The 26,398-nt window shown below is 51.2% G+C and overlaps 2 protein-coding genes across 5 annotated transcripts in view; both read right to left on the bottom strand.

Annotated features, from left to right (window-relative positions):
* The window catches only part of ARHGEF18 (Rho/Rac guanine nucleotide exchange factor 18), a 50,873-nt gene extending 33,129 nt beyond the window's left edge, over positions 1-17,744 (bottom strand). The window contains exons 1-10 of one of the 4 annotated variants that reach the window (XM_042043361.1): positions 17,397-17,744; positions 10,644-10,780; positions 9,769-10,253; positions 7,949-8,159; positions 7,211-7,325; positions 6,520-6,577; positions 6,259-6,303; positions 5,899-5,979; positions 5,437-5,542; positions 4,741-4,915 (exon numbers count right to left, since the gene is read on the bottom strand). In XM_042043361.1, coding sequence (XP_041899295.1) covers positions 4,741-4,915; positions 5,437-5,542; positions 5,899-5,979; positions 6,259-6,303; positions 6,520-6,577; positions 7,211-7,325; positions 7,949-8,159; positions 9,769-10,253; positions 10,644-10,658 — 1,291 coding nt within the window. In that variant the 5' untranslated portion in view covers positions 10,659-10,780; positions 17,397-17,744. Of the gene's footprint in view, positions 1-4,740; positions 4,916-5,436; positions 5,543-5,898; positions 5,980-6,258; positions 6,304-6,519; positions 6,578-7,210; positions 7,326-7,948; positions 8,160-9,768; positions 10,254-10,643; positions 10,781-15,815; positions 15,944-17,396 lie in introns of those variants that run through there. The other 3 variants (XM_042043267.1, XM_042043079.1, XM_042043173.1) reach the window with 3 other exon arrangements.
* A 2,785-nt stretch (positions 17,745-20,529) lies between these two features.
* The window catches only part of INSR (insulin receptor), a 55,033-nt gene continuing 49,164 nt past the window's right edge, over positions 20,530-26,398 (bottom strand). Inside the window, exon 21 of the mRNA XM_042042941.1 lies at positions 20,530-26,138. Within this exon, the coding sequence (XP_041898875.1) occupies positions 25,784-26,138 (355 nt within the window). The 3' untranslated portion in view covers positions 20,530-25,783. The remainder of the gene's footprint in view (positions 26,139-26,398) is intronic.

The raw sequence follows: 26,398 nt of genomic DNA, 5'->3' as shown, positions 1-26,398 counted from the left end.
TACTAGCACTGGGTTGCTGGGGTACTTGGTGCAGGGAGGAAAACTGGGAAGAGCTAACCACCCAACCTCACCTCCCGATTTCACTCTGAGGATTTACAGTACTGATCAAAAGTTTGTCATATTTTAAATCACACATATCCTACTTGCTTGTTGAGCTTGAAAACACAACATACATGATTACAGAACAAACTTTCCTCTCAAAATCCACCCTGCAGCTTTCCCATGCTGCTTTGAAAGAACCTGCCACTGTCTGGGCTGGAAATGTGATGAAATCCTGCCATGGGGCCAATGTGGTCTCTGATTTCCACACTGCCACCTGTTTAATCGATTTTATTTTTATCTTTGTCTCATAGTTGCAAGCTTTTTCAAAATGTTCACTTTTGTGCTGCTTCTCTACAGGACTGAGTACACTGAGATCCCAGTTGGGGATTGGGGCCTGTCAGCACTACAGAGAAATGGTCATTAAATAAAGCGGTTTGGTGGTAAACAGCTGGATGTCACTTGGTGACTGATTAATCCTTAGGCACTTCAAACTTCGTGCTTTGCTGTAATATAAAAGTAAAGCGTTGCAGATTGCCCAACTGCAGCTGTCATGGAGAGAACGTGCTGTGCTTGTGCAGCCTCAGGGCATCGCCACAAAATCAGTGCAAAATCTGGCACAGCAGCCAGCTCCAAGACTCTGTAGCTTGGAGCTAAGGTTTGGATTGCAAAGAAGAGAAGAGCACCAACTGTCTAATCCTGTGTAATTCTGTAATAACAAAAGATTTCTTGCTGAATGTCTCAAGTTGATTACTGTCCTTATGCATTTGTCAGCCCAAATGTACAAGATCCTCATTTATCAGGGAATGGAAGAAGCAGCACTTGGAGATGTTCCAGATCAAGGTAGTACTGCCCAGATACAAAAAGAAAGTGAAAAGCAGAAAAGGAGAAGCACTGAGAGTAGGATGTACTTTGGTTTCCTTTTCTAAGCCCTCTCGAGCTGGCTGAGCCAGCTCTGTGTCAGGACACTCAGCTCAGCCAGTGTTTCCTCTGCAACCAGCGCTGCAGCCGCTTTTACATTTGCTCCATTGGCTCAGAACACCTTAACCTACAGCCTGACGCAGCTGCTCTGGTTTTGCCTCTGTTTATTTGGACTCCTGTCAGTAATAGAATATTATTCCAAGTGGGACTCCCAGTCCATTTATCACTGTCATCATGTTACAGCAGCCAAACCTCCTTTTTCCCCCCCAAAACAGAAGATTTTTGGCAGCTGTGTCTCCCTCCAGAAATGCAGAGTTCCAGGTTGCCTGCTGTTTTTCAGATTTCTCAGGACTCTGTGTGGGCTATGAACAGAAATTTCAGGATAGAAAATCAAGTAATTCCTCCTTACCATAAGCCAAAACTATCCTTCACCTATTAGCTTATTGGTACTGCACTGGGAATCCAAAAGCAAAACCATGCAGGTGCAAGAGCTGAATGAGAGGTGAATTTTATACCAAATTTCAGGTTTAACCAAAAGCTATTCTGGCCTCTCCTTGGCCACGGGTGGAGGATGTTTGCCTGACAAACTGTGGAAATCCGTGTCCTCTCCCTTACTCATTGTGAGAAAGGAAATGGTTCTCCAAACCTCTTTCACAACATGCCTTAAATAAATCCTGGAGACCAGTTGTTACAGCAACCAGTTAGAGATCAGCCAGTGCACTGAAGCAGCCAGCAAGGGTCAGCCTAGGACAGGTGGACAGTCCAGCACAGCCTGTATTGTTCAGGAAGATTCATTAAAATGAGCACCTTCTCTTAAAGGAGTTTGTCTGAAGCTTGCCAAATTTTAGTAGCAGCTATCAGTTTCCTTGGGAGAGGATGGTCAATCTGACACCCCTGTGGGGGCTTGGGCTCTGTCTTTCTCATGAAGTAATGGCGACTGACTGTCAGCTAAAGATGTAGAAGACCCACCTCTACCCCAGTGCTCAAGCTCAAGGGAAGCAATCCTCCTTCCATCTGTATTCCACAGCATATCCCTGGCTCGCCTCCATGGCACAGCCTGCTTGGAGAGCTCTCCTCCTGTCAGGGCTTCCCTGGGACTCATCTAACTCTTGTTGCATAAACTCTGGAAGCATGTTTATAAGAGAGGATTAATTTAGGCACAGAACCTTCTCTACCCGTGATAGCAAAGGCTCAAGAGGAGCTTTCTCATTTCCAGGTGAACAATAAACCTAGAGACTCACAGCTCATAGTTTACATAACAGCAGAGTTTGGGTGGCCGCTGTTGTTGAGATGACTGCAATCATTCCTCTTTGTTTTTCATCCCTGCCAGGCTCCTAACTGCACATCTGTGAGCTGCAGAGACTCTCCTGCATCTCTACCCTCGACACACAGCACAGCCTCCTCCCCTGGGAGACTCTGTGTTGTGTGGGGTGAGGATAGATGGGAGGAATCAGTGGGAGAGAGAAACGAGTTAGAGTGTACCAGGCTATCCAAGCTGCCCACTTTCTCCACAGCTCACACCGTTTCTAGCAGAACACTGGTTTTTTGTTCTGACTTAAATGCAGAATTCCTCCTGCTGTTAGTGTCTCTAATAAGAAAGCTTTTGCTCCTCTAGCTCATCACAGCCATGGAAGTCACCGGACTTTTTGTGTCTACAGTGAAAAGACCTCAGGCTTGTAATCATTCCCCCATCCTTCCTCCCCCTCCAGCTTATCCCTTTCTTTAACCACCATCTTTTCCTGTGTTTTCCACGAGCCCGTTTTTCCTTGGACCACGTGGTGGTGCTGCAGTTAAAAATACCACGGAGACAACAACAGCAACAGCAGCACCTGACCAGCGATGGGCCGAGGGCTGGCTGGGGGCCAAGGCGTAGGGATAGTCAAATGCGAGCTCATGAGGAGAAAACAAGAGGCGCAGCCAAATATCCTCACATCCTGGCAGCAGCCACAGCTCAGACTGAGCCTGACAGAGCAGCTCACACTTCTGAAAAGTAGGCCTGCTGCCCCGGCTTCCCGGTGGCCCCGGAGCTTGCTGTTCCAGAGCTCTATCATGGACTAGTCAGGAGACCACACACTGCTCCGAGCTGCAGTAACGGGAGCTGCTGATATCAACTACCAGCTCAGCAGCAGCTTGCAAAGGTTTCAGCCCAGCATCATCCAAATATAGACACTCTCAGGCTGTCAGCTGTCTCACCACAAGTCCCAGCCCAGCTCTCACCACAGGCAGGCCATTAATTGTAATGGACATCTCAGAACCCTGCCCAATTGTTCAGCCTCAGTTCAAGCCACTGCAAACAGAGCATTATAAAACAAGCTGTGCTGCTCTGCCACCTGCGTTAGCCCGGGCAGCCAAGAGCCAAAGGAGATGTCACAGAGTCCCAAACACAAACCAGTACCTCAACCACCTTGGAGTTTTTCTCCTGAATGTTCACAAGACAGAACACAGATTCCTCATGGAAGGGCTGGGAAACAAGGTGAAAGTTACTATACTAGTTACTACTCATGTCCAATCCCTGTGTATTTATGATGGACAAGCCATGCTGAGCCACACTCTCATTTCAACAGCTAGCTTCAACTCCAAATCACAGATCTCCATACGATTGTCCAGGGGAGAATCACTCACAGTAACAATGCCCTCAGAGTTCCCAAGACCATACAGAGCATGGCTCCACGCTCATGGGGATCAAGGACTGTCTGTATCCTTCCAGGTTAAGGTATTTCTGTAAAGCAGTGTGCAGGACTGCAAACAGAGCCTCTGGCTGGGAGGTTCCTTACACAGGAATGACAAGGCACAACTCTGCTTCCTGCCATAGTATTTAGGTTCTCTCTAAATATCCACAAAGCTCTTATTCAGCTCCCTGCTTCCTACATTTTGCTGTGGTGCCTGAAAAATGCTCACTAATAGCCAGGTCTGTGCCCCTTTTCAATTTCCCTCCAGCTTCCCTGAAGGGAAATTATATTTCTCACCGCACATGTCCGAGGGCAGTCAGTCCCATTATGCCCCAGAAAGGTTTTACTGACCTTAAGAGCCTGAGAGATACTCACTGGAGAGCAAGAATTGCTTGAGGGTACAGGGTGGAGAAAGAGAGCAATCCTTTCATTTCCAGAAAATTTTCTCTGCCCACAGACAATCCCTTGGGAATTAAAATGTTCTTCAGTGCCCTGAGTACCTGCCCCAAAGAGGAGGGACAGGGTTGTCAGCCAAAGCCATGCCACAGTGGATGCAGTGGGAGCACAGAGGCCCATGCATGCTGGCACTACTTAGAGCTGAAAAGCAACAGTCTCACCCATGCAGGTTCTGGGAGGCAAGATTTGACTTTTTGTTAGTTAATAAAGTTTTGGATGCTCTAGAAATCCCTGTGCCTGTGTATAGGGCAGATGCTGAACTGAAACATCAATGCAGCTGTGAAAAACAGCCTGAAAGATCCAGCTACACTCAAGCAGTTGGGATATTTGTTCAGGCAAAGCAGAACTTCATAATAATAAAAAAAAAATAATAAAAGAGAAGTTGACCTAGAACCCTCCTTGGGGGAAAGGGGCAGGAAATGGTCAAGTGGCCAAAGAAAATGAGGATAAATTATTGCCAGGCAGGATTCAGAGATCATTTAGACTATTTGGAGAAACAACCAAGCCAGGCCAAGCAGGGTGGTGGGGTAGAGTCGAGCCAGGCAGAGAAGTGAAGCAATCCAGGGGGCTGGTTTAGGCAGGAGAACGGCCTGGGCTGGAGGGCAGGCGGGGAGCGCAGGCTGGGGCAGAGCCAGGCAGTGACAGCCATACTCACTCAGGCACTGCAGACCACTTTTATTCCCAAGAGGTTTGGCACACAGTGAGCAGCTGGTGCAACTGGAGAAAACCCCTGGCACGAGCTGGTGCCCATTGATATCTTTACACCTCTCTTTTGTCTCCTTTGCCTCTTTCTCCTTCTCTCTCTCCTTGGGCTGATCTTTGTTCTTACCCTGGAAGGAGAGAAGAACACAGCTCAGTCACAGGCCTTGCACTGACCACACATTCCTTTCCCCACTGGTACAAACGAGCAGAAAGGTGGTGGGCAGCAGGTACAGTGGGATGGCAATGCTTTTCCCAAAAGCCTTCCCAAGGCTTGGGCCAGTCCCTCTAGTCTAAGTCTATTTGTGATGAAGGGCAGGACACACTTGGCTGTCCCTCTGCAAGCTCCTCCTGCCATGAGGAGTGATCCAGGCAGTCACCCAGCCAAGGCACTCCTCTTGCTATGCACAGTGCCAAGGCAGCATAAGAGCATCCAGAACGTGCCCTGGAGCAAGGTGGGCTGGAATTCAGGGATCCATGCACTCAGTTCCATGCACTACCACTACTTTAGGGGTCACAGTGCATCTGCTGACCAACATAGAGGCCTCAGCCATCCAAAAGCAATCCAGCTAACTGTTCACTATGGTGAGACTGCCTTTTCTACTTGACGAATTTAACAATTCCTTCCACAAATTCAACATCTCTCTCTCACCTTATCCTTCTGCCAGGATCCGGTGACTCGGCTGCGCAGGGAACTCAGACGTCGCATCACCTTTGTGCCTTTCTCTGCTTTATCGCTCTTCCCACTGTCCTCATTTCTGAAAGGAGACCAAAACATCTTAAAAAGGGGGAAATTCACTGACCAAGCCCATCTTAGGGAGATCACTGATGAACTTCATTGAAGCATTACTTTAGGACCCCAAGTGTGAGCTTTCCATCTCCTGGAGGATCTGTTTTGGCCACGTCATTTATTAATGAGACACTTGCAAATAAGGAGCTGAACTTTCAGACTATGTGTGCAAGTTTTATTCAGTGCCACACTCCTGGCTGAACCCCTGCAGATACCAGTGTCCTGCACACAGGATTAGCAGGGCAGTAGAGCTTCGATGGAGTGGGACTCAAAATCAGTCTGCTCTCAGAACACAAAGGGTGTGTCACCTGCTGTCTCACTTACTCGTTAGACAGGAACTCAAACCAAGTGAGGTTCTGCTGGGAAGAATCGCTGCCTTCTTGCACACAAGCTCTCTGCTTCACCCTGGGCAGGGAAAAGGCATCAGACACAGCAAAGAACACGAGCAGAACTTCTGGGTCAGCTGAAACTCATCTTCTAGATAGGGCAGGAACACTTTTAGAGTTACTGAGGAGGTACGTGAAATGCCCCTTCTCCTTGCAATTCTACCCTGGTTTCACTGGAATAAATCAGTGATTCTGGTACCCTGGGGATTTGCCCCTCAAGGGACCAAGAGTCCTTTACCAGGTGGGTCTTAGGCAGACCTGTGACCTGCCCATACATCCCTCTCCCAGACACACGTACCCATGGTAATGTTTCAGCTCCTGAAGTACCTTCTGGACAATTAACCTACCAAGGATGGGGCAAGAGAAAGGCAAGGGATTAGAAAATATCATTGCACAGACATTCTGCCCCACACAAAGCCTCAGGCACTGGTTTATGACCAGCTGCTCAGCTATGCCCCAGCAGGGAGTGGGATCTCCTTTGCTGTTGCATGCCCAGTAGCTCAGATACACTCAAAAAAATCTCCTGCATCTCAAACCAGCCAGGACTGACAATACCTACACGTGGTCTGGGGACACGTGGTCCTTCTCCAGCATCTCCAGAGCAGGGGGTTCAACACCTGGAACACAAAACTCTCTCAGCAGGGATTCTGGTTTGCCTTTGCAGAGCACCACGTTGTAATCTATGCAACTGGACCCTGTTAATCTTGCTGGGCTCCCACTCTGTCTTGATTGGTAAGGAAGAAATTTCAGGAGCAGTTAGAGAGGGAGAAATGCTCCACATTTCTGTGAGGGAAGCAAAGGCTGCATCACTTTTCTGTGTTACCCCTCCCCTCCACAGTCTGTATTATATTTGCTGCTGAGGGTCCTGCTCGCAGTAGGGTAGGAGCTGGTACCACCCCAGAGCCCTGCCCCATGACAGCCAGCCTCCCCTCTGCTTCCCAGGCTCTGAAACCTGTACATTTTGCTCCATGGCAATCCTCACGGGTGGGACTTGAATAGGGAGTGACCAATGCACCGGCCACAGGGAGGTCATGTGGCAGTGTGTCACTGGGGATGGGCATGTCTGAGCTGAGACTGCACTGCTAGCCAGGGCCAGACACACAACCAGCTTGGCTTTGTATTTCAGGAGCTCTTGGGACCATGCAGAAGGGAAAGCAGAGGCTGTCCACACTTCTGGAAGCTACGGCTCCTGTTTTTTATCTTCTTAATCACACCTTGAACCCATTTAATGGCATAGAGTCTATACCAACCTTCCACAGCTGGAAGAGAAGTGTTGAAACTGTGAGGTATCTGGGGGGAGGCAATGGTCTCACAGGCTGATGGGACAGACTTGGACCTCAATCTCTTTTCAGTGCTGACACATTTCTGGAGAAGTAAAAAGTCACAGAAATCATTGGTGCTTTGTGCACCAAGGAAGCCTCCATCGCAGGTGATTGCTCACCCTTTCCCTCTTGTTTTGGCAGGGTTATGATGCAGGACACCATTAGGCCCAGCTGTTTGTTGGCTCCAGGAAGGCTGGAGTAAGTGGCAGTCATGCCTGAAACCTTCTTAGGCACTTCTCGCTTTTACTGGACATGTAGCACCATGATGCAATTGTGCTTTTAATATTAATGGAGTCTAAAGGTATTCCCCAGAGCAAAGCAGTGTGTGAGGGAGTGTGACACTGCTGTCTTCAACTACCTGACAGAGGATTAGAGAGAAGATAGGGCCAGACTCTTCTTAGAGCTGCAGTAACAGGACAAGAGGCAACAGGCACAGGTTGCACAAGGGAAATTCCAGCTAAATATATAGGAAAAGAGGGCTGTACTACAGGCAGCTCCCAGGGCCTTTATCCCACAAGATGGGGCAGTTTATCTGAGAAAGCCCATCCTTGCTGAGATTCCTGCAGACCTCCTGGTTCCACACTGGCATTGAAGGAGTCCAGCCTGCAGCTGACACTGCTTTTGCAGTTAGCCCTGCTGTCCCCGTGCACAGCGCTCCCCACTCACCACCTGCTGCAAGCCGGGGCTGGCCACAAGGTCTGGGTGCAGTGGCTCTATCTCCACTTTGATCACTGTGCCACCCCGGCTGCTGCTCCAGGCTCCCAGTTCCCCTTTGGGCAGCTGAAGGGACACGTGAGGCTGGAGGCAGGACTGGCTCCTCTTCTCCACATCGTCCTGCTCTGGGTCACTGCGCAGTTCTGTGACATCCAGGCTGAACCTAATCAGGGGAGAGGAACAAGCCAGTTGAGCAGACCTGACCCACTGTGCCCGGCATGGCACAGCCCCTGCAATGTCCTTGGCTGGGTGGTCCTAGAGAGCTCATGCAACTGGGCCAAGGAGGCTCACCAGAGCAGGCACGTGGGAAAGGAAATGACAGGAAGCGTCAGCCTGGACACCAAGTCCTGAGCCTGCTAAAAACAACTTCTTCTCTGGCTGCCACCAGTGGGTCCCCAGCTCCTTGGTCACCCAGGATGTTTAGTGCTGGACGGCTCACACTGATCTCTTAGCAACCCCTGAGACTGTGCAGCCACCCTGGCAGCAGCCTGTCCTGCCTGCCCTGGAGCTGCTGCCCTGTCAGCTGCCATCCAGAAAAGTCCCTCTGGGCATTTAGAAGTGGCAGATGATGTTTATCACATCACCACTGTGGCATCATGCCATAAATCCTGCTCCCACCAGGGCCCAGCTCTGAGGAAGGAAAAAAATTATTTTCTGGGAAATGAGGGGTGGACCAGCTCCCCCAGTGCCCCACAGTGTCCTGCCCACCAAGTGCTGTTGTAGTGACAACAACACAGAAGCAAAATGATGGATAAAGCTCAGTGGAAAATCTTAGTCTCTACATGGGTTCTGTCTGCAGATCACTGTCACTTCATTCCTGCTGCCACAGGCAGGCTTCAGGAAGCATTTGCTTAGGGAACAGTGGGGTGTATTCCCCTTCCCTGGCCTCCTGCTCACATGTGCTTCATCACCCAGCGAGGGGACAGAACGTGTCCCTGACACCAACAGCCACTCCATGCCACTGTTACTCATGTGCCTGTTACAGCATAAACTGTGAATGATCCGTGGCACATGGGACAACAATAGGTCTGAGAACCAAAGTCTGAGCTTGATAAAGAACTGCCAAGATTTCAGGCTGAGATAATTTTAGGGTACCATATAAGGAGGAGAGATAAAAATAGTCCTTGCTGGCTTGCACCTAAATCCCAGTCAGCTGGGAGATCAATACATTTGTCAGCAGGGAAAGCATTCATGGAGGAACCTGGAGCTCAAGGCATTCATGTGGCAGGAGCAGAGGATGGCAGGAATGCCAGGCCTAACTCTGCTCCCAGCCAGAGCTCAGCATCGTGCTACAAATGCAACCTCCTCTGCAGCCACGTGGAGGGCAGAGGGCTGGAGGACAGCACAGTGCTTTCAGGTACAGGCCCTACCACACCAACTCACAGACAAGAAGAAAAAGGATTTGACAGAGCTCTCTTAATCCCTCTTTGATGGGAAAAATTCCCTTTGAGCCAGAGGATGGAGGTCATCGGGGCAACTGATGCTGTTCAAGATTCCTTCCAGAGAGGAACGAGAGATCCTCTTCCCAGCCCCAACAGCAGGAAAAGAGGGTATTCCTACTTCCAAGGAGACATTAAAGCCTCTTGCTGCCCTAGCACTTCCCCTTCCACATCCCACCTAACATGAGCAGTGGGTGTCCAGCTGCTCTGGCAGATGCTGACAGGCAAGGGAGACCACCCAGCAGCAGCTGGAGCTGCGGGCAGTGTGATGTCTCCAGGCTCACACCTCCATTGCATTGTGTACATCAAATATCACTCACAGTCCCTCTGTACCTGCGCCTGCAGTCCACGGGTGACAGAGGGCTCTCCCAGCTGTGCCTCCGGGACGTGGACATAGATCTCGCCAGCGTGGGGAAGGAATCCTGGGCCTCCTGCATGTCCAGCTCGTTGTCTGTCTCTGCAGGATGCTCAGAAGTGCTGGTACCATCACCTGGCACCGCTGCACAGGAGCACAGGTGGCCTTTGTTCAGAAAACGACAGTCAGCCGAGCAGGAAATGGGATTGGAAAAAGCAACATTCACAGACAGTTTGCTCAGAGCCCTTGGTCTCTCTTCCAATGAGCGAAGGGCAGACCCAGTCTGGGATCCTTGTTCTGGCTGTGCTGCTGTGTCTGGCACTGTTCTGGCAGTCGGCAGGCTCAGGAGTCCCAGATCTTTGTAATACTCTGTGCCATGGAGAGCAGAGTCTGAGAGGAGATCCTCCGTGCTGCCGTGCAAGTCTGCTGCTGGGACATCCAGCTCTGTGGAAGATGAGTCCTCCTGCAAAGGCAGCACAAATCCTGCCTGAGAGCCTCGCACCAGTCCTGCAAAGGGGACGCCTCCTGTGCAGATCTTGGGGTGCAGAGCAGGGCCAGACTTTCTAATAGTCACCCTCCCCTACTGCCCCTCACAGCCAGACTTGCCCCAGCCCCACCACCTCAGGGTCCCTCTGTGCCTTATTCCCCCCAACACCAATACAAAGCACGTAGATATGATTTTTCCCAGCAGCAGAAGCAATATAACGTTGTATTCCTTCACAGTCTGGATCAGTATCCCTCTCCCCCATTCCTACTCCACCACAAACCTCTCTGGATACGGTGCTGACCACCCAGTTTGCTGCCCCTGGCCTCTGCCTTGCATGGTGGTAGCAGCAGGAAAGAGGACACTTGCCTTTTCTTCAGCCATGCTGGTGCAGAAGGAATCATCCTCAGTGATCAGGGATGGGAGGAAGCTTTTGGGGGTGGGATACTCCAAGGCAGGGCTGTGGTGGTCAGTGAATTCCTGTAAGCACGGCTTGCAGTCGGACCCTGCAAGACAGAGAAGGTCTCAGCAGGTAACCAGACATCTGCGAGGGATGGAAAACCAGCTGCACACCCACAGGTGACATCAGGCAGCGCTGAAGTGCTTCATGTGCCCTCTGCTCCTTCACAGACAGTCAATGCTGGGCAATCTCCAGACCACAGCAGCCTTGATCCTGGTGCAGGGATTTCCTGGCAGCAGAAACCTCATCCCTGCAGCATGTGGAAGGGGACAAACCAGGCTTGCACTGTCCCAGCCAGACCCTCATAAGGTGTCCTATGCTGCAGAGGCTTTTTCCACAGTAAAAGAATTAAGCATATTTTGATATCTGTTACTGACATTATGGACATTTAAATCAGAAATCTAGGAATAAAAATACTGGCAGTGATTTTATTTTCATCCCTAAGGAATAAAGGATGCCTGGGTGGGTAATAAAGGATATTGGGAGGCAAACTGGAGATATATTAGTGGCTCCAGGCAACACAGAATATGCAGAGCACTACTGGGATAATTCTCCTGGTTCCAGACCACTCCTGTGGATTCTCCCCAGACAGGAGTGTGAACCTGAGTGTATGTACACCATCTGATAACTCATTGAGAAACAAAACCAAGGTCTGGATGTGTTTTGTGATACAATAGCTGGTCCAGCTGACTGAAGCACATTCCTATGGAGCGAGACACTGTGTAAACCTTAGCCACAATCCCTGAACCATCTCATGACTCACGGAGGCTTTTTATTCCTTCGAGACACACACAGCTGAGGCAAAGGAAAAAAGCCAGGCTGTTGGCTGAAGCACCGTGGTGGATCTCTGAAGATGCAGAGAACAACAGCAAGACTGTAAGCAGCCATATCTATGCAATGGGAAAAACCAGCAGGAAACTGCTAGAAACCCATCACACTCCGGGAAAGCCAAGCATAAAAACATTAATATGAGGAAGACATTGTTAAAAAACACACTCTTGGAAAGTTTGCGTCCTGCTGTGGGTTATAAAGCTACACAATTCAGCCAGGAATTGCATGGTGCCAACTAGAAAAAAGCAGCAAACGTGAGGGAGAGTTTGGAGGTTTGTTCCTTGGATCCCACTGCATGCTGTAGATGCCAGATTTTCTGTTTTAAGGAGCAATTGGTGTGTTCAAATGTCTGGGATGGTTTCAAGTGAAGGACTATAAATAATATAGAAAGAAAACACTTCTGAAGGCATTATTTTAATTAAGGGGTTTCTAGCTACAAGACCAGGGAAAATTTGAAGCAGGCTTTCTAGCAAGGCTGTAAAATTTACTTCACATGACGTTTTTAATGAACAGAACAATTCTTGCCCAGGATGTCCCTGAGCTGCATCTGCAACTGGCAGAGATTTAGTGAGCTATTAAACATCACCTTTTGCTTTCCTCAGTGCACCTGGATTCAGCTTGCAATCAAAAATCAGCATTATGAAGTAAATACACCCTTGAACCAGCCCAGGTTTTGGCATGAGCTTGTAGGAAACAGCAGCCAAAGCTCTCAGCAGACAGTGAAAGCCATTCAACCCCCCAAACAGGCTGGAATGAAAGCTAAGGTACAATGGACCCAGGGGCAGCAACCAGGATGTGGGGAGCATCCCAGGGAGACCAGGACAAATGGTGCTTCCCCTCATACCAGTCCAAGGAAGGAAGGAAGGAAAAGGAGATTCCCTGCTCTCGCCATCCCTTCTGCAGCGAACTACCCACAGGGAAGGCAGCAAAGCCCTGGGAGGCAGCAAGAGCTGACAAGGGCTGTGGCCTGACAGAGGCCAGGGCCCTGGCCTGAAGGTTTAACTAAAATGAGGAGTTTTTTCCTCCCAAGCAGCATCCAGTCATCCCGCCAAGGCTACTCTGGGCCTGCACCAGGCTCCATGCAGCCCTAAAGTGCATCCCTGGAACAGAGTCAGCTCCTCGGAGGCCTGGAAAATATTCCCTGTGCTATGCCTGTGCCATGCAGGGTTCAGGATTTGGCCAAGGCATGGGCTGCAGTCAACAGACCCCGTCCAGACCCACCAAAGGACTTAAATCCTCCTCGGAGGCTTCAGACACTCAGTTCAACACGCGATAAATCAGAGCTCGGGGTCGAGGCAGTGGCACACGGCGCACACGGCGGCAGCCTTGGGGACACCATTTTAGGCAATGTGTGAGCACCAGCCACGGCAGTGCCAGGCTCCCACTGCAGAGGCTGGGCTGGCACCGAGCATGGAGCAGGCGCTTGGGCGAGGGGGTGACAGAGGGGCTCACAGGGAAAATACACCTTCGGCATCAGGTTGTGGGATGATGGGCAAGGAAGGACCAGCGTGGAGCTCACATAGGAAGGAGGCAGGTCTGGGGGGCTGTGAACATCCCTGTATCAATGATCAAGGTGGTCACCAATGTGTCAGCAAGTGTGGCAAAATCTGGAGCCCCTTGTGTCCCGCACTCTGCCTATTTGGAAGGACCCAGGCTCCGGCATGGTGGCAAGGGGACAGGGAATCTCAGCCCCCCAGGCTCTGGCAGACAGCAGCAGTCACCTTTCCTCAGCTGAAGCTGGAGATGGGATAACAAAATGACACTTTCAAGAACAAATGCTGTTTGCTTTAGGAGAACATTAAGCAGATTAGGTATTGCAGTTGCTTAATTCGTCTCTGGCTGGAAACCATAAAAGGTTATTGCTGCAGGGAGCAGCCTCCTCAGAGGAATTCCCGGGGCAGAGCTGGGGAGGAAGCATCGCTGACTGGGCTGGGATGGTTCCTGCACTTTGCCAGAGCTTCCCACGGGTGAAACATGATGACTCCGGGCTGCTGCGTGGGGAGGAAGGAAGCAGTAACAGGCATCCACGGCATGTGACAGTCTGGGATGGTCTCAGGGGGTTTGATGCTGTGGGGACAGCGGGATCAGCAGGCTGACCTGCTCTGCCTCAAGGAAGAAGGCTTCATGCTGCTGCAACTGTGCCCAAGGCCACTGGGATCCCAACAGAGATTTTTGCAATTCCAATTCAGACCTCCACTCAAACCCTCCCTCCTGTAAGTGGCTCTGCTGGTTTCCGTGGGACAGGCCGGTCACTGGAGCTGCACCCACAGGTGTCACAGCAGGTGACAGCACCAGAGCAGCCAGCACTGGAACAAGCCCTGCCAGCAGTGTCCCTTCCTCACCTGCCTGTCCCTTGGCTTGGTGCAGGATGCTGCATGTCCCCGAGTGACCCTGGAGTCAGACTGGCGCTGGGAGGGGACATGTCAGAGGAAAACAGGGATGTGAGCTCTGGCCACACCAGTCACATCCTCCGACATCAAACCCTGTCTGCATTCCCACCGGGGAAAGGCCACACCAAACGTGGCAGGACAAAGGCACTGGGCAGTTCTGCTCCATGAAACAATCCCAGGAGGAAGGAAAGACGAGAATGTCTGGGCATTTCCCAGCAGTCAGGGATAGAGACTGTTGGGAAACCCTGGAGAGCATCACGGACAAGAAACAAAAATGATTCCATCTTCCCTTGATCCACCCCTGCTCTGCTTGCCCCGCACCAGCTGCCCTTCACATATCCTGTTGCAGGGTGTCCAGAGCTATAGGGAAAAACCTCTGGAAAGCAAGTGTTGAACTCCCTGTGCCAAGATCAGCTGAAGTGCAGTCCCTCGCCTGGCGTGGGCCCCTCGTGGCCAGCACTGGCAGCGGTGGGGATTGGCTGTGGGCAGGAGCAGGGGAAGATAAGCTGTCCCACACTGTAACACACTGTACAGAGCTGCTGCCTTATCACCGCGCCTGGGGCTGGGCTCTTGGGCACAGAGGGCAGAGGAGCAGGGAGCCAGGACTGTTCTCTGCTGTCTCTCAGCTGAAGGGTCTCAGCAGGGCTGAGGGGGCTTTGCAGCCCCTCTGAGTCCCTCCAAGTCTCTGTGCAGGTTCCTGCAGTGGCTCTGCAGGGCACTGAGGGTTTGTCCCACGTGGACCAGCGAGTACCACACTACAGAACATCAGCGTGAGAGGGGGGCTGAGTGAGAGCCGAGCATTTTGTGCCCAAGCACAACAGGACAAACTGCTCTGCAAGCACCTGCTGAAGGGAGCTGGCTGTACCCAGGCCCTCTCCAAAGCAGTCAGTGCTTGGGAGCACCGTGAGGCTGATTCATTCCTTAGAGAAATCAGCCCACCTGTGCCTTCCCAGCGAGCCCATAACCCCCCAGCAGGCGTGGCACTGGGGAGGCTGGAGCGGGGTGTCCAGCAGGGGCTTGGGGGAGCTGCTTGGGGCTCACCACACATCAGAGCCTGCAGGACTCTGCCTCCTGCTCTGAATTAACCTTCCCTCAACTGTTCAGTTTGGATCTTGGTCTCCTGCACATCCACTCCAGAAGAGAACTGGGAGTGGGTGGGGAATAATGAAGGAGAAAGAGTAGCAGGAGCTCTGGTGCTGCAGGAAAAGGTACCCAAAAGCATCAGCCTGAAGGTAGTGTTTGCTCACAAGGACACAAGCAGTGTCTGGCTCCTCCTGGACTGCAAATGTCCTGCTTCCCAGGGCTCTCACTTCCCTCTTTCCAAGTCACGGCACCGCATGCAGAAATGAGGCCACTTCACACCAATTGCTGCCATTTCCCACCCCTGCTGCTGGACAAAGTGAAGCCCAGCCAGGGCCACCCAAACCGCCAGGGCTCCGGACATGGGGGCTCTGCTTGTCAGCCTTCACTGAAAGACCGGAGGAATCTTTTTCCCCACATCTCCTCAAACACCAAACTCTGGCCAGGCAGCGTGCAGAGACAGCTGTCTGCAAGCACTGGGACCTCCAGCTCACTGCCAGCCACGAAACAAACTTATTACAAAACCAGAAGGCTGATATTTAACCCATTACCCAGCTCCTGGAGGCAATTATGTGCCTTGAAAAGAAGATTAAATGGAAGGAAAAGCGTTAACCACCTTTAAGGCAGTGTCCCCTGCAGGGAGGAGCGGGGGGCACCTCGGAACAAGCTCTGCCTGGGGTCCCCGGGGTTCTTTGGTACCTGCTCAGTCCAGGACAGGCTGTCCCTGCCACAACCCAGCTCCCGCCACACACTCAGCCCCGTGTCCCCACAGGCCATTACCTCGCTTAAAGGACCATCTCTTCTTCCAGCGCTTGGAAAACGATGGCCAGGAGTGGTTGAGCAGCGAGTCTGACATTTGGGAGCCCCGTGCAAGGTACGACCCCGAGCAGGAGACGCCGGCACGGAGCACGGCAGAGCTCAGCGCGCTCTAAGGCAGCGCTGCAGGCTGCAGCCCAGGGGCTGCCAAGGGGGGAGTGGAGAAGCCAAGTGTTTTGTCAGAAGTATCAGCTGATGGAAGCTGTAGCCAGAGAGAAATTCCTGGTCCCTGGCGTTCCCACCTGTGTGACAGGTCAGTGACTTCCTACAGCTGGACCTGAGGATTAGTGGCCTCAGAGCACACAGAGCCCCTGAGTGCTGCTCGAGGCTTGCAGACAGAAACAGAAAACAAGCTGTTAACACACCACAGCCCCCCTGCCCTCTGCCAAAGCCTCTCTGCTCCGTTCATGGCTGTGAGTGTGACAGACCATCAACTTTCAGGCACTTCTTCTCACCTGGGTAAGAGTCACCTTCACCTTCAGTGAAGGGTCAGAGTTGATACTTACAAGGCTTGATGTCTTTACAGGATGTTTATGAAGCCTCGCTATTTACACTTTTTTCTCACTTTCTGCTATGGCAGAGCCTCTGCAAGGGACTGCAAGAGACCCCATCCCTCCGCAACATCAGCATCATCCTGCAGCTCACAGCAAGTCCCAGTCCCCTGGCAAGGGCCTTTCTCCAAGCTCTCCTCAGCTCTCCCACACAGGGAGGAAGGTGGGAGCAATCTCAGCTAACGCCAAACTGCCCCAAGACACCCAACTCCTCACCTTCCAAGCCCACTGCTCCCAGCTGGCACCAGCCCTACAGCCCAGACAGGCTCCAAACTTACCTCCCAACCTTTCCATTAGGCTGAAGGAGCCAAGTTTTACCCCAGTGCAGCTGCTGGGCTCTGGGGCCAGACCAAAACTCCTCCTTGCTGTTCAGCTGATGCCTGTGGCCTCACTGAGCAGAGCCCAGCCAATCTGGGAATGACCACAGGTACCTCCATGGCTTGGAGCCCAAAAAGCAGGTGTCAAAAAATTTTCTTCTTGCCTGGCCACAAACCCTGAAGTGTCCCCTGCCCATTACAGCCCTGTCTACATCCCCTCTGCTTCCATCTCCCTGATAGACCTCGAGTGGGCAGTCCAGAGTGGAATTTGGGGGCCCAGGGCATGGACCCCTCTTGTGCACAGCCCAAACCCCACTGTGGGCAGTGCCAGGGTGTTTTTGCAAACATTCAGCTGTGGCACAGCAGCAGCAGGAGCCGAGAGCAGCACCTGAAGGGTGCTCAGCCAGCCCAGCACTGCCCCAGAGCCCACCACGGGGACACCTGGGGGTTAAACCCTGACCTCATCTCCTCCTCTTCACTCACGGCAGAGCAAAACCCCGTGTAGGCTGAGCCTTCCCAGTCCATGTTTTGCATTGAAGCTCGTGCAGGAGGAAGGCTGCACAAACCCAGCGCTGGGACTTTTGGCTTCAAGACAAGCTGCTTCCTCACAAGGCCTTGAGGATGGTGAGTGACAACGCCTCTGTTGTGGGATGGAGCTTGTGCAGAGAGAGACTTACCCTGAAGGTTGGAGGCATATCTGCGGAGGGTTCCTCGTGCACGCTCAGATCTGACAGCCCTGGCTTCTTCTCCAGCTGCTGGAGCAGAGCGAGAAGCGGAGCCTCACCGGGGAAGCAGCGGCCATGAGGGCGGTTTGCTCACGGGGACCGCTGGCTCAACCCTCTCACCGCTTCCCCTTTCCGACGGCACAAACAAACCCACCTCTCCCATGCTGCACTTCCCACTACAGCGGCCCCAGTGCTGCTCACTCCCACCCTTGAGGGGGTCTGGGCTCCGGGAGGGTCCAGCAGGGTCACCAGGGGGGTCGTGGACCCTGAAGCAGCCGGTGCAGGAGCCCTGGGAGCCCTGAAGTCATGATGGCTGCGAGGAGCAGCTATTGCCGCAACTGCTTCCTGTTCCCTTCAGAGAAAAACCACCGTGTGGGCCCTGAACCCCGCACGCCTGGCCCAGCCCGTGGGCTCCTTGCACCATGGCTCGTTAGCCTCCTACATACACAGGGCTCCTCTTAACGAGTCCCTGGTCTTTGCTGTCATGGTTTGACCTTGTGGAGCAACAGACACCCCAAAGCCCAGCAGGTCTGTCTTACTGCAGGGTGAACAAGGCACAGAAATGCCTGTACTGACCTTATTCACCTGTACAGGAGAGAGACAAAGACTTCAGCTCCAAGGCAGTGCCCCTGCCCTGCCCTTGGTACAGCAGACAGAGACCCTCGGGTCCAGCCTCGAGTATGTTGGCCCAGGCATTCCCTCCTTCCCAACAAGCCCCGTGGGCTGATGCACACATGCTCCTCATCCCAGAGCCCCGAGCACTCACCAGCCCCAGCCAAACCCTAATCAGAACAAGAACCACTCACGCCAATTACTCAGAGACCGCAGCTTTGGCAGCACTTAGAATGGCAATTACCCTGTGCTCCAGGAAACCACAAGAGCAAAGAGGAATTATGGTTTAATTTCTCTGAAGTCCACAAGAGCTCGATTAGCATCAGAGATCAGGGAAGCTCCTAAACACCAGGCAGCTGCTCTGGCTGATGGGATGGTGAGTTGTCCTTGGCTCAAACAAGATGAGCTCTTTTCCTCCTGCCACGTGTCTGACACGGCTTGGGGGGGTGCCAAAGCAGCCTGGAAGTGAGGAGGGATAATGGCACAAGGGCTGTCCAAGTCTCAGCAGCCTCCCCACAGCATCCCAGAGAGCCCAGTGGGAAGCAAACCTCCTGGGACAGCAAGTTCATTTTGTGGCTTTGCTTATTTTTGCATTTTAGCATCCCCAGAGAACAAGCCTGTGCCAGAAGAAGCAACTCCGAGACATCTTAAAATACCAGTTTGTTTATGATCATTCTCACAGTGAGAGCATTCTGGACAGGCTTAGAAAAAACATGGCACTGGGGAGGCCTTGAGTGCTGTATCCAGTTCTGGGCCTCTCACTGCAAGAAAGACATTGAGGGGCAGGAGGGTGTCCAGAGAAGGGAACAGAGCTGGGGGAGGGTCTGAAGAATCAGTCCTGTGAGGGAGCTGGGAAAGGGGCTCAGCCTGGAGCAAAGGAGGCTCAGGGGGGACCTTGTGGCTCTGCACAAGTCCCTGACAGGAGGGGGCAGCCCTCACCTCACCAGTGCAGCCGATCAGGAGGGAAATCTTGGCTCTGGTGAAACAAAACCAGGTTTGAGTTAGAAACCCAATCCAGAAGGGCCTGGACAGGACAGGAGGAGGGACAGGAGGTTCCTGGTGCACACTCGGTTACAGCAGCTCCACCACAGGACAGGGCTGATCCTCTGCCTTTGATACTTTAAAACCACCAGTGATGAGTTTGTCCCTTCCAAGGAGAGAACACCTGGGCCATGCCCGGGAAATAACAGAATTACATCACAGAGCTCTCGATGCTCCAGAAGGAATCCTGGTACCCAAGTTCACCTGACGGCATCAGAGGCATCACTCAAGACCCCGAGGTGAGGACAGGGCCACCAGAGCCATCAGGCAGAGGAGTTCCACTGGCTTCACACCACAAGCCTTGAGTTGGTTGAGCTGTGGGTTTTGGTTTTTTCCTTAACACCATTTATTTTGCAACTTATTCCAAAGTACGAATTTAGTACTTTCTCCATGGCAAAGCAGCCTTCAGTGCTGCACAGACAGCAGACACAAAATGAACAGTTATTCTTGGATAATTTATTCAGAATTTTAATATAAACAGTTAATTGTTCAATATTCTGACACACAGCAAGTTTTTTTTTTACTATTCAAAGATTTTCTGTACATGTCACTGCTTGGCTCTTAGATATGAAAACACTGAAAAAATAAATCAAGGGGGAAGGTTCTTTTCTTTCTTCCTTTTTTTAAAAAAATCATGGCACATTTGATCCTTTATTTCAAACAAGAGGTATCTGCAGTACTACTTGTATTCTGGAGCCTTAGATATGCAGAGGGAAAGGTGGGAGCAGCAAGAATGAACTGGGGAAAAAAAAAAAAAACAGGACTTCACAGAACATCACCTAACATGTAACTGAAACTGTCTGTGGTTTATTTAAGTGAAGCAGAGGGTTTGTTTTGGGCTGTGTTGGATGAAGCTGATGTCCAGTTCCCCCATCCATGAGGGTCCTCAAATACAAACCAGTTTTGATACTCCCAAGAATAAAATCCTTCCCCAAACTAAAGCAAAAGGTGACACTTTTCCTGCGTAAATAACACTCTACCTTTGCAGATTTAGAAGTGGCCTTTCTAAAATTCTCCATCAGTTTTCATGGGACTCAGTTATGGGAAAAGACCTGGAAGCAGGGATGGTGGAAGCGTTGGAATGCTGCTGGGAGAGTCGGGATTTACAAAGCTTTGGTGTCGAGTCCAGCTCGGAGCTCTCAGGTAAAGAGTCCTCAGCTCAAGATTTACTGGTGCTGCTGGGACTGACCAGGGGCTGGGGCTCAGCTAAGCAAGAGCCCACATTTAACCTCTACTGATGGCTCCTCTTTAGCTGCCAGGACTATTCCAGGTCCTCCCAGCTACCGGACCCTGTTCCCAAGGAACCCTTCTGGGCTGAGAAAGGGAATTATTTAACTCCACCAGTTGGAACACTCGAGTGGGAACAAAACCACTACCAGGAACAGAATTTCTGTCTGATTGCAAATCTGTTGGCAAAAAAATAACAACACCATAGGAGTTAATACTAACTTTATTATACAATATTTAAAAAGTCATTTCTCTACCTGTCCCCTTACAGCTTGCATTGTGCTGCAGTGAATTTGCCCAAACTGCAAGAATAAGTGCTTCCTTCTGAGAAGGACAAGCAAATTCATTTTAAAAAGAAATACACATTTAACGACAGCAGATTTGCTAAAAATGGTAATTTTAGAGTTGCTTTTCAACAGTCAGGTTCCTCCAAAAGTCAGCTGGATGATTGGCTTCACTCTTGTGATGCTCCTAACAAGGCTGAACACGTCAAGGCTTTACACTGACACTCATGGACAGAATCCAAGCAGAGGGAACACAGAGCCAAGCAGAAGGTAATAAAAAGGCCAAATTCCATTAAGTTCATACAAATACCAAACTAAATCTTATGTTGAATTTCACGAAGTAACTATTTCTTGATTCCAACCCGTTCAGCAGTTCCTTTCCCTGGACCACAGGACACTCCGAGGGGCGGCGGCTCTTTGGGCAGGGCCGGGGTTCCTGCGAGTCCCCGGCTCCGAGAGGATCACAGGGTTCATCTGCAGTTCCGTGCTCCCTCCAGGCTCTGAGCCGACCCCACACGGATCACGGGAGCACCTGGCACAGCCTTGACAGTAAGGTTTTATGGCACAAAGACATTTTACGTTCTGGCTTGTAAAACAAGGTTCCAGTCTCGGTAGCAGGAAGGGCCCAGGACACCTCAGGGTCCGTTTTCGTGTCACAGTGGCATTGAGAGGGAACTCGACTGCCTCCCTCCCTCCTCTAAAGCAGAGGCTCAGCACCCTTCTTGCTCCTGTCATTTCCTATTTGCCTTCAGCACAGTCAGCTCAGTAACACAAGAAGCAACTTCGAGATTTTTTTTTTCCAAAGAGATACCAACACTATAGGCAACAGACTAAAATTAAGCAAAGTGTCCCATCGCTATAATACAAATTTAGAAGGAAAGAGATAAACTACCCATAAATTAAGAGTACCCTTTAGCAACCTAAAAGCAGCTTCTTCATACCCACACAGCTGCTTTACCATCATCACTGCAGCGTGGTCTAGTTCCCATCACCTTTCCCAACCCAGTGCTGGCACAGAGTTTATGTCTGAGCTCTTCTATTTTACAACACAATAGAGTATTTACAAGCAGCCAAGACAGACACGTTCCTAACCCAGCAGCCAAGCTCTGCAGCGCTGCGCTGGCCCACGAGAGAAGTTCCAGATTGGCAAGAGCCATTCGGGAAGTGGCAATTGAGTTTAATGTGGAAACCTTTCTGAGAAACCTCTCCAGCCTCCACCTCAGACATTTTCTCAGTGAAAGCTCAGCAGAGCTCAGCTTCTTGCTCCTCCTGATTCACCAGAGTGAATTTCAGGCTATCTGGTGGTGCCCAACTGCACCCAGGAGGCTCCAGCTGCTGTTGGACAGGCTGAGGGGTCTGTCCTGCTGCCCTGTGCTGCAAGCAGGGCGTTCTCTGCCCACAAAGGGCAGGAGCCAACCCTCCAACAAATACTAATGCAAGGAAAGAGCTTCCCACTGCTGGGTGTCCTCCTCCAGCCATCCCACCCACTCTCCTGCACCAGCATTTGGTTCCTCCTAAAGCAGCAGCAGCAGCAGCACCAGCGAGTGTTGTGCTTCCACTGCAGCTGGGGAATTCTGCCCCATAAGGATCAAGCTGGGGCAAAGAGCAGCAGCTCCCCCGAGGAAGGCTCAGCACAGCACCCCTGCCCGGGCTGGGGCCCCTGGCAGCAGAGGTTTCAATAGCACGTGAGTCTCCACTTGCAGGAATTCTCTGAGCAGGAATCAGCAAGATCTGAGTGAGGCATTCGGGCATCCCTGGGGCGAGGATCTTCCAGCAGCAGAGACTGAAGTGTCGGCTGTGAGCCAAGGACGGATTTTCCAGCAGTGAGAGCTGGGCTTTGCGGGTGATGTTCATTTATTCTTCCTAATTCTACAGCTGAGTGTGATCTCTTAACAGCCACGAGCAGCAACCACTAGTGTTTGTTTTACAGAGGAGAAATCCGATACCCTCACCACTGGTACCACACGCCTTCCCTCCCCCTGGGCACAAGGTAGGAAGGATGAGTAACCTTACACACAGTGCTGGGTACAAACAACTGCTCCGTTCGGTGCAGAGTGAAGGTGACACGATGAGCCATGGGAAGGGACTGCCTGTCCACGGAGCAGCACGCGCTCCCTGGCTCGGCCATCCAAGTGTTGCAAACCATGTGTACTCACAGGGCCAACCAGTATCAACTGCATGGAAAAGCCAGACCCAATACGAGGTTCCAATGTTCCTTCAGCTAAAAGATCTTCTATTCCCACAGTTACGATCGCTGCCGTTGGAAATGTTATCCAAGCAAGGGCATGCTGGGAAAGGTTTGTTTCAGGAGGTCACTGGCAGGATCTGGGGTCACTTCTGCACAGTGAGAAGAGCAGTGACCAAGCCACCCCAATGCAACCCCAACAGCAAGGGCTGGTCCCAGTCCCTGCTCCATGCTGGCACATGCTGCTCCAGGAGGAAGCAGCCTGCTCCTTTCAGGTTGTGAGTTCACTGAAGTCCAAACATTTAAATGGCTCTTTTGTTCTCTCTTTTTTTTTTTTTTAATCACAACAGAACTAAGGGATGAGATTAGATTCAAATTTGTAAATGGGTTCATTGGCCACTACTGTTCAGATTAGGGATCAACAGTGACAAGCCATTCTCCTTCCCATTCCCTTCATGAATGGTCCCTGGTATTGGAATCAGCTGATACTGATTTTCCCTGATCCACAATAGGTCCAGACCAGAATATTTCAACAGGTTTAGAGGTGCGTAGTATTAAAAAATATCCTTAAGAAACACTGAGGTAGACTGCACCAGAACAGGGCAAAAATAATCCCACCACATCCACCTGCCAAGATTTTGCAGATACAAATTTACATGTTCTGTGTGTTTAAGAAAACAAATTGTTTGTTGCTTTTTTTTTACAGTGTTTTATATATTAAAATAAATAAAAAAATTCTAATAAGAAAAACTTCTCTTCCTTAGAAAAGTGTGAGAATATGTCTTCTTTCCTGCAGTGTAGTATAGAGCTGCTAAACAGTTACGACTTTGTAAAGCAGAAGAAATGTAAACGAGGCCTTTTGAAATCCAAAGGTTCTTACCCATGTCTGGACTGTGTTTTCCACCCAAATTTGTGGAGCAACCCGTACCCTCCACCTGGGCCGAACCAAGCAGCCTCCATTAGCAAAGGGCCCGACAGCTCCCGGCGCTGCCCAGAGTCCGTCGTCCCCCCTTTTATGACTCTGGCAGGGCTGTTTTGGCCAGAAGCAGCTGGGGGCAGAGGTTACCAGAACCAGCTGCACCCCTGGGTGTGGGCTTGGAGAGCTCTTCCCTACAGACTCCAGCCCCTCTGCTTCGCTCACAGCAGCACTGCCCGGGCTGGAGTCACAGACCAGCTCAGCACTCCCCCGAGCCAGGGCACCTCGCTTTCTCCTGGCAGAGAGCACCAAACACATCTTGGACTTCTCCAGGAGGAGAAGCGAAGGACTGAGCATCTCTCCCTGCTGTTCAAGCACCTCCTGCATGACACGGGCCTGCGACATCCATCATCTTTCTTCCCTGCTCCCGCGCTGCTCCCGCCAGCTCGCTCCCTCCGCACCACCAGCCCCAGCTGAGTTTCACCATTATTCTCCAACATCAGGTGCCCATCAGCTCTGTCTTTGCAAACAGCAGCACAACAAAGCACAGTCCTGACAGCGAGCTCTGACATCCCGACGAGCCGCGTCCCGGAAGTTCTGCAGCAGGAATCTCGGGGAACACAAGGCTGGATGCCTGGGAGCAGCAGACAGGCAGCGAGCCACAGTCACCTCTGGCGTGCAGAGCCCAGAGCTTTGTGCTCCCCCCTCCAGCGTCCCTTTCTCAGCTCCAGTTTGTGCTCATCCTCTCCCGCTGGCTGCGTCTGCGGCGCGGAAGGCAAAGCGAGGGACGCGGGGGCAGAGCAGGAGCAGGACTCGAGGCCAGGATGTTCTGTGTCCTTCAGCTCCCAACACCCAAGACAGGGCTTCAACTGGAGCCAGCTGACTGTGTTGTATAAATCATGAAACTATTACAGAGCCTTGTCAAGTATGAACTGAACATGTGCTTCATCACTCCTGCAAGGCTAAAATTAGTTCATTCTGAAATCTTTGGACCACTTTAAGACCAAACAATCCCCCAAAACTCTCCCCACCCCTAAAGGATCATAAACAGTCAATAATTTATATGAAGTTAAAATTTAAACTAAAGACATCTTTAAATATGTTACAACAAACAATATATATACTCAATGCTGTAAGGACAGAAAACTCCGTGTCTCAGGTCAGGGGACTCCTATTTCGTTTGGTCTTAAAAGTACCCACAAATCTCAGAGTTCTGCTCATTTAGCTCCCAGCACGTTCTCCTCATTTGTTAATGAGAGAAAACCTGCTCCCAAGAGTCCTCAGTATAAAAATAATCTGTTTAGGATTCAGTCCCTCCAGGGACATAGGGAAAAAAGAGAAGTACACACTTCCAAGAAGAAGAAGAAAGCTCCTGTGAGAACAGAGAACCATAGAATATGCTGAGTTGGAAAGGACCCACCAGGATCATCGAGTCCAACTCCTGGCCCTGTGCAGGACACCCCGAGAATCCCACCATGTGCCTGAAAGCGCTGTAAGTTGTGTACAAAACCAGAAGTGTCTCTTTAGCTGTAGGTTACACCCCACACGTCGATACTGCACACACGCACACACACACCCACGCACGCACCCGGGGGTTTCACCCCTTGAAAACAAAGTATGAAAGCAGCAGCTATTGGTCAATCTGAGGATCTGGCGCGTCCGACTGATGTGGTGAATCCTTCAGCTGTAGTGGAGAGCCTGCCTGAAAGCCTGGAATTCTACTGGAAATGCTCTTGTTCCGCACTGCTGGGCTGTAGCTCAGGCACCAGAGAACTTCACGTCTTCTGTTGGCAAACGTGAATGCTTCTCCTTCAGTTGAACTCACACGGTCGCTTCCTGTTGTGAAACCATGGTTACAGAGGGACAGCAGCCATGGAAACCTCTTCCATTTATGTTCACAGATAAATCCACTGACAACCAGTCAACTTGGCAAAAAAAAAATTAATCGTAAGATGATTAAAAATCTGAAGAGTTTGTAGATGTGTGTCATACACTGTGGCAGCAATAACAAGAGTCCTGAGATTTGTGGAGGGGGGAAAAAAGCAGACACAACCCTTGGGCCAAACAGGAAGTGTTAGGAAGGACTTGACCTGGGCATGGAGAGAATCCGCCCGTTTTTCTTGCCACCGTTCATGTGAGTGTAAGGGATGTGCTCCTCATAGTTCCCCTTGAGGGCCATGGAGGGTCCATTGTCCCTCCCCAGCGCTTTGTCCCTCTGGGAGTACGAGGAGGGGTCGAGGGGAATGCTCTCCATGTTCTCGAAGTCCATCTCGTACTCCTCCGTCTCCAGAGGTTTGTTCTCCTCGCTGTAGAAGAAGGAGACCTCTTGGAAGCTGGGGTGCAAGTCCTCCTTCAGCATCTCGATGATCTCGATGAAGGTGGGGCGCATCTTCGGGTTGTACTGCCAGCACATCTGCATCAGGCTGTGCCTGCAGCAGGACAGAGCGGAGTCAGGGGCAGGAGGAACAATTCCACGTGCAGACCAAGGCTGGTACCCATGGCAGACCCCCCCACCCACACTGTGCCTCTGACACCCCAGAGGTTGGTTGTTCTCTTTCCAGCCTCCACATTTGCCTGTAGATCCTGACACTCCTTTTTCTCTATTTCTGTCTAGATGAAAAATTCCTTCCAATTCCTTCAATTGTTCTCAACTTGGCTCCCGAAAGAAACAGGGCTGTGGTTCTTTGTG

The sequence above is a fragment of the Corvus kubaryi genome, unplaced genomic scaffold (genome assembly GCF_017639235.1).
Source record: "Corvus kubaryi isolate FWS band 111438036 unplaced genomic scaffold, C.kubaryi_AGA036_p1.0 121, whole genome shotgun sequence".
Lineage (NCBI taxonomy): Eukaryota > Metazoa > Chordata > Aves > Passeriformes > Corvidae > Corvus > Corvus kubaryi.
Note: the sequence above shows the minus strand (reverse complement) of the source record. Positions and strands in the feature narration are given on the sequence as shown.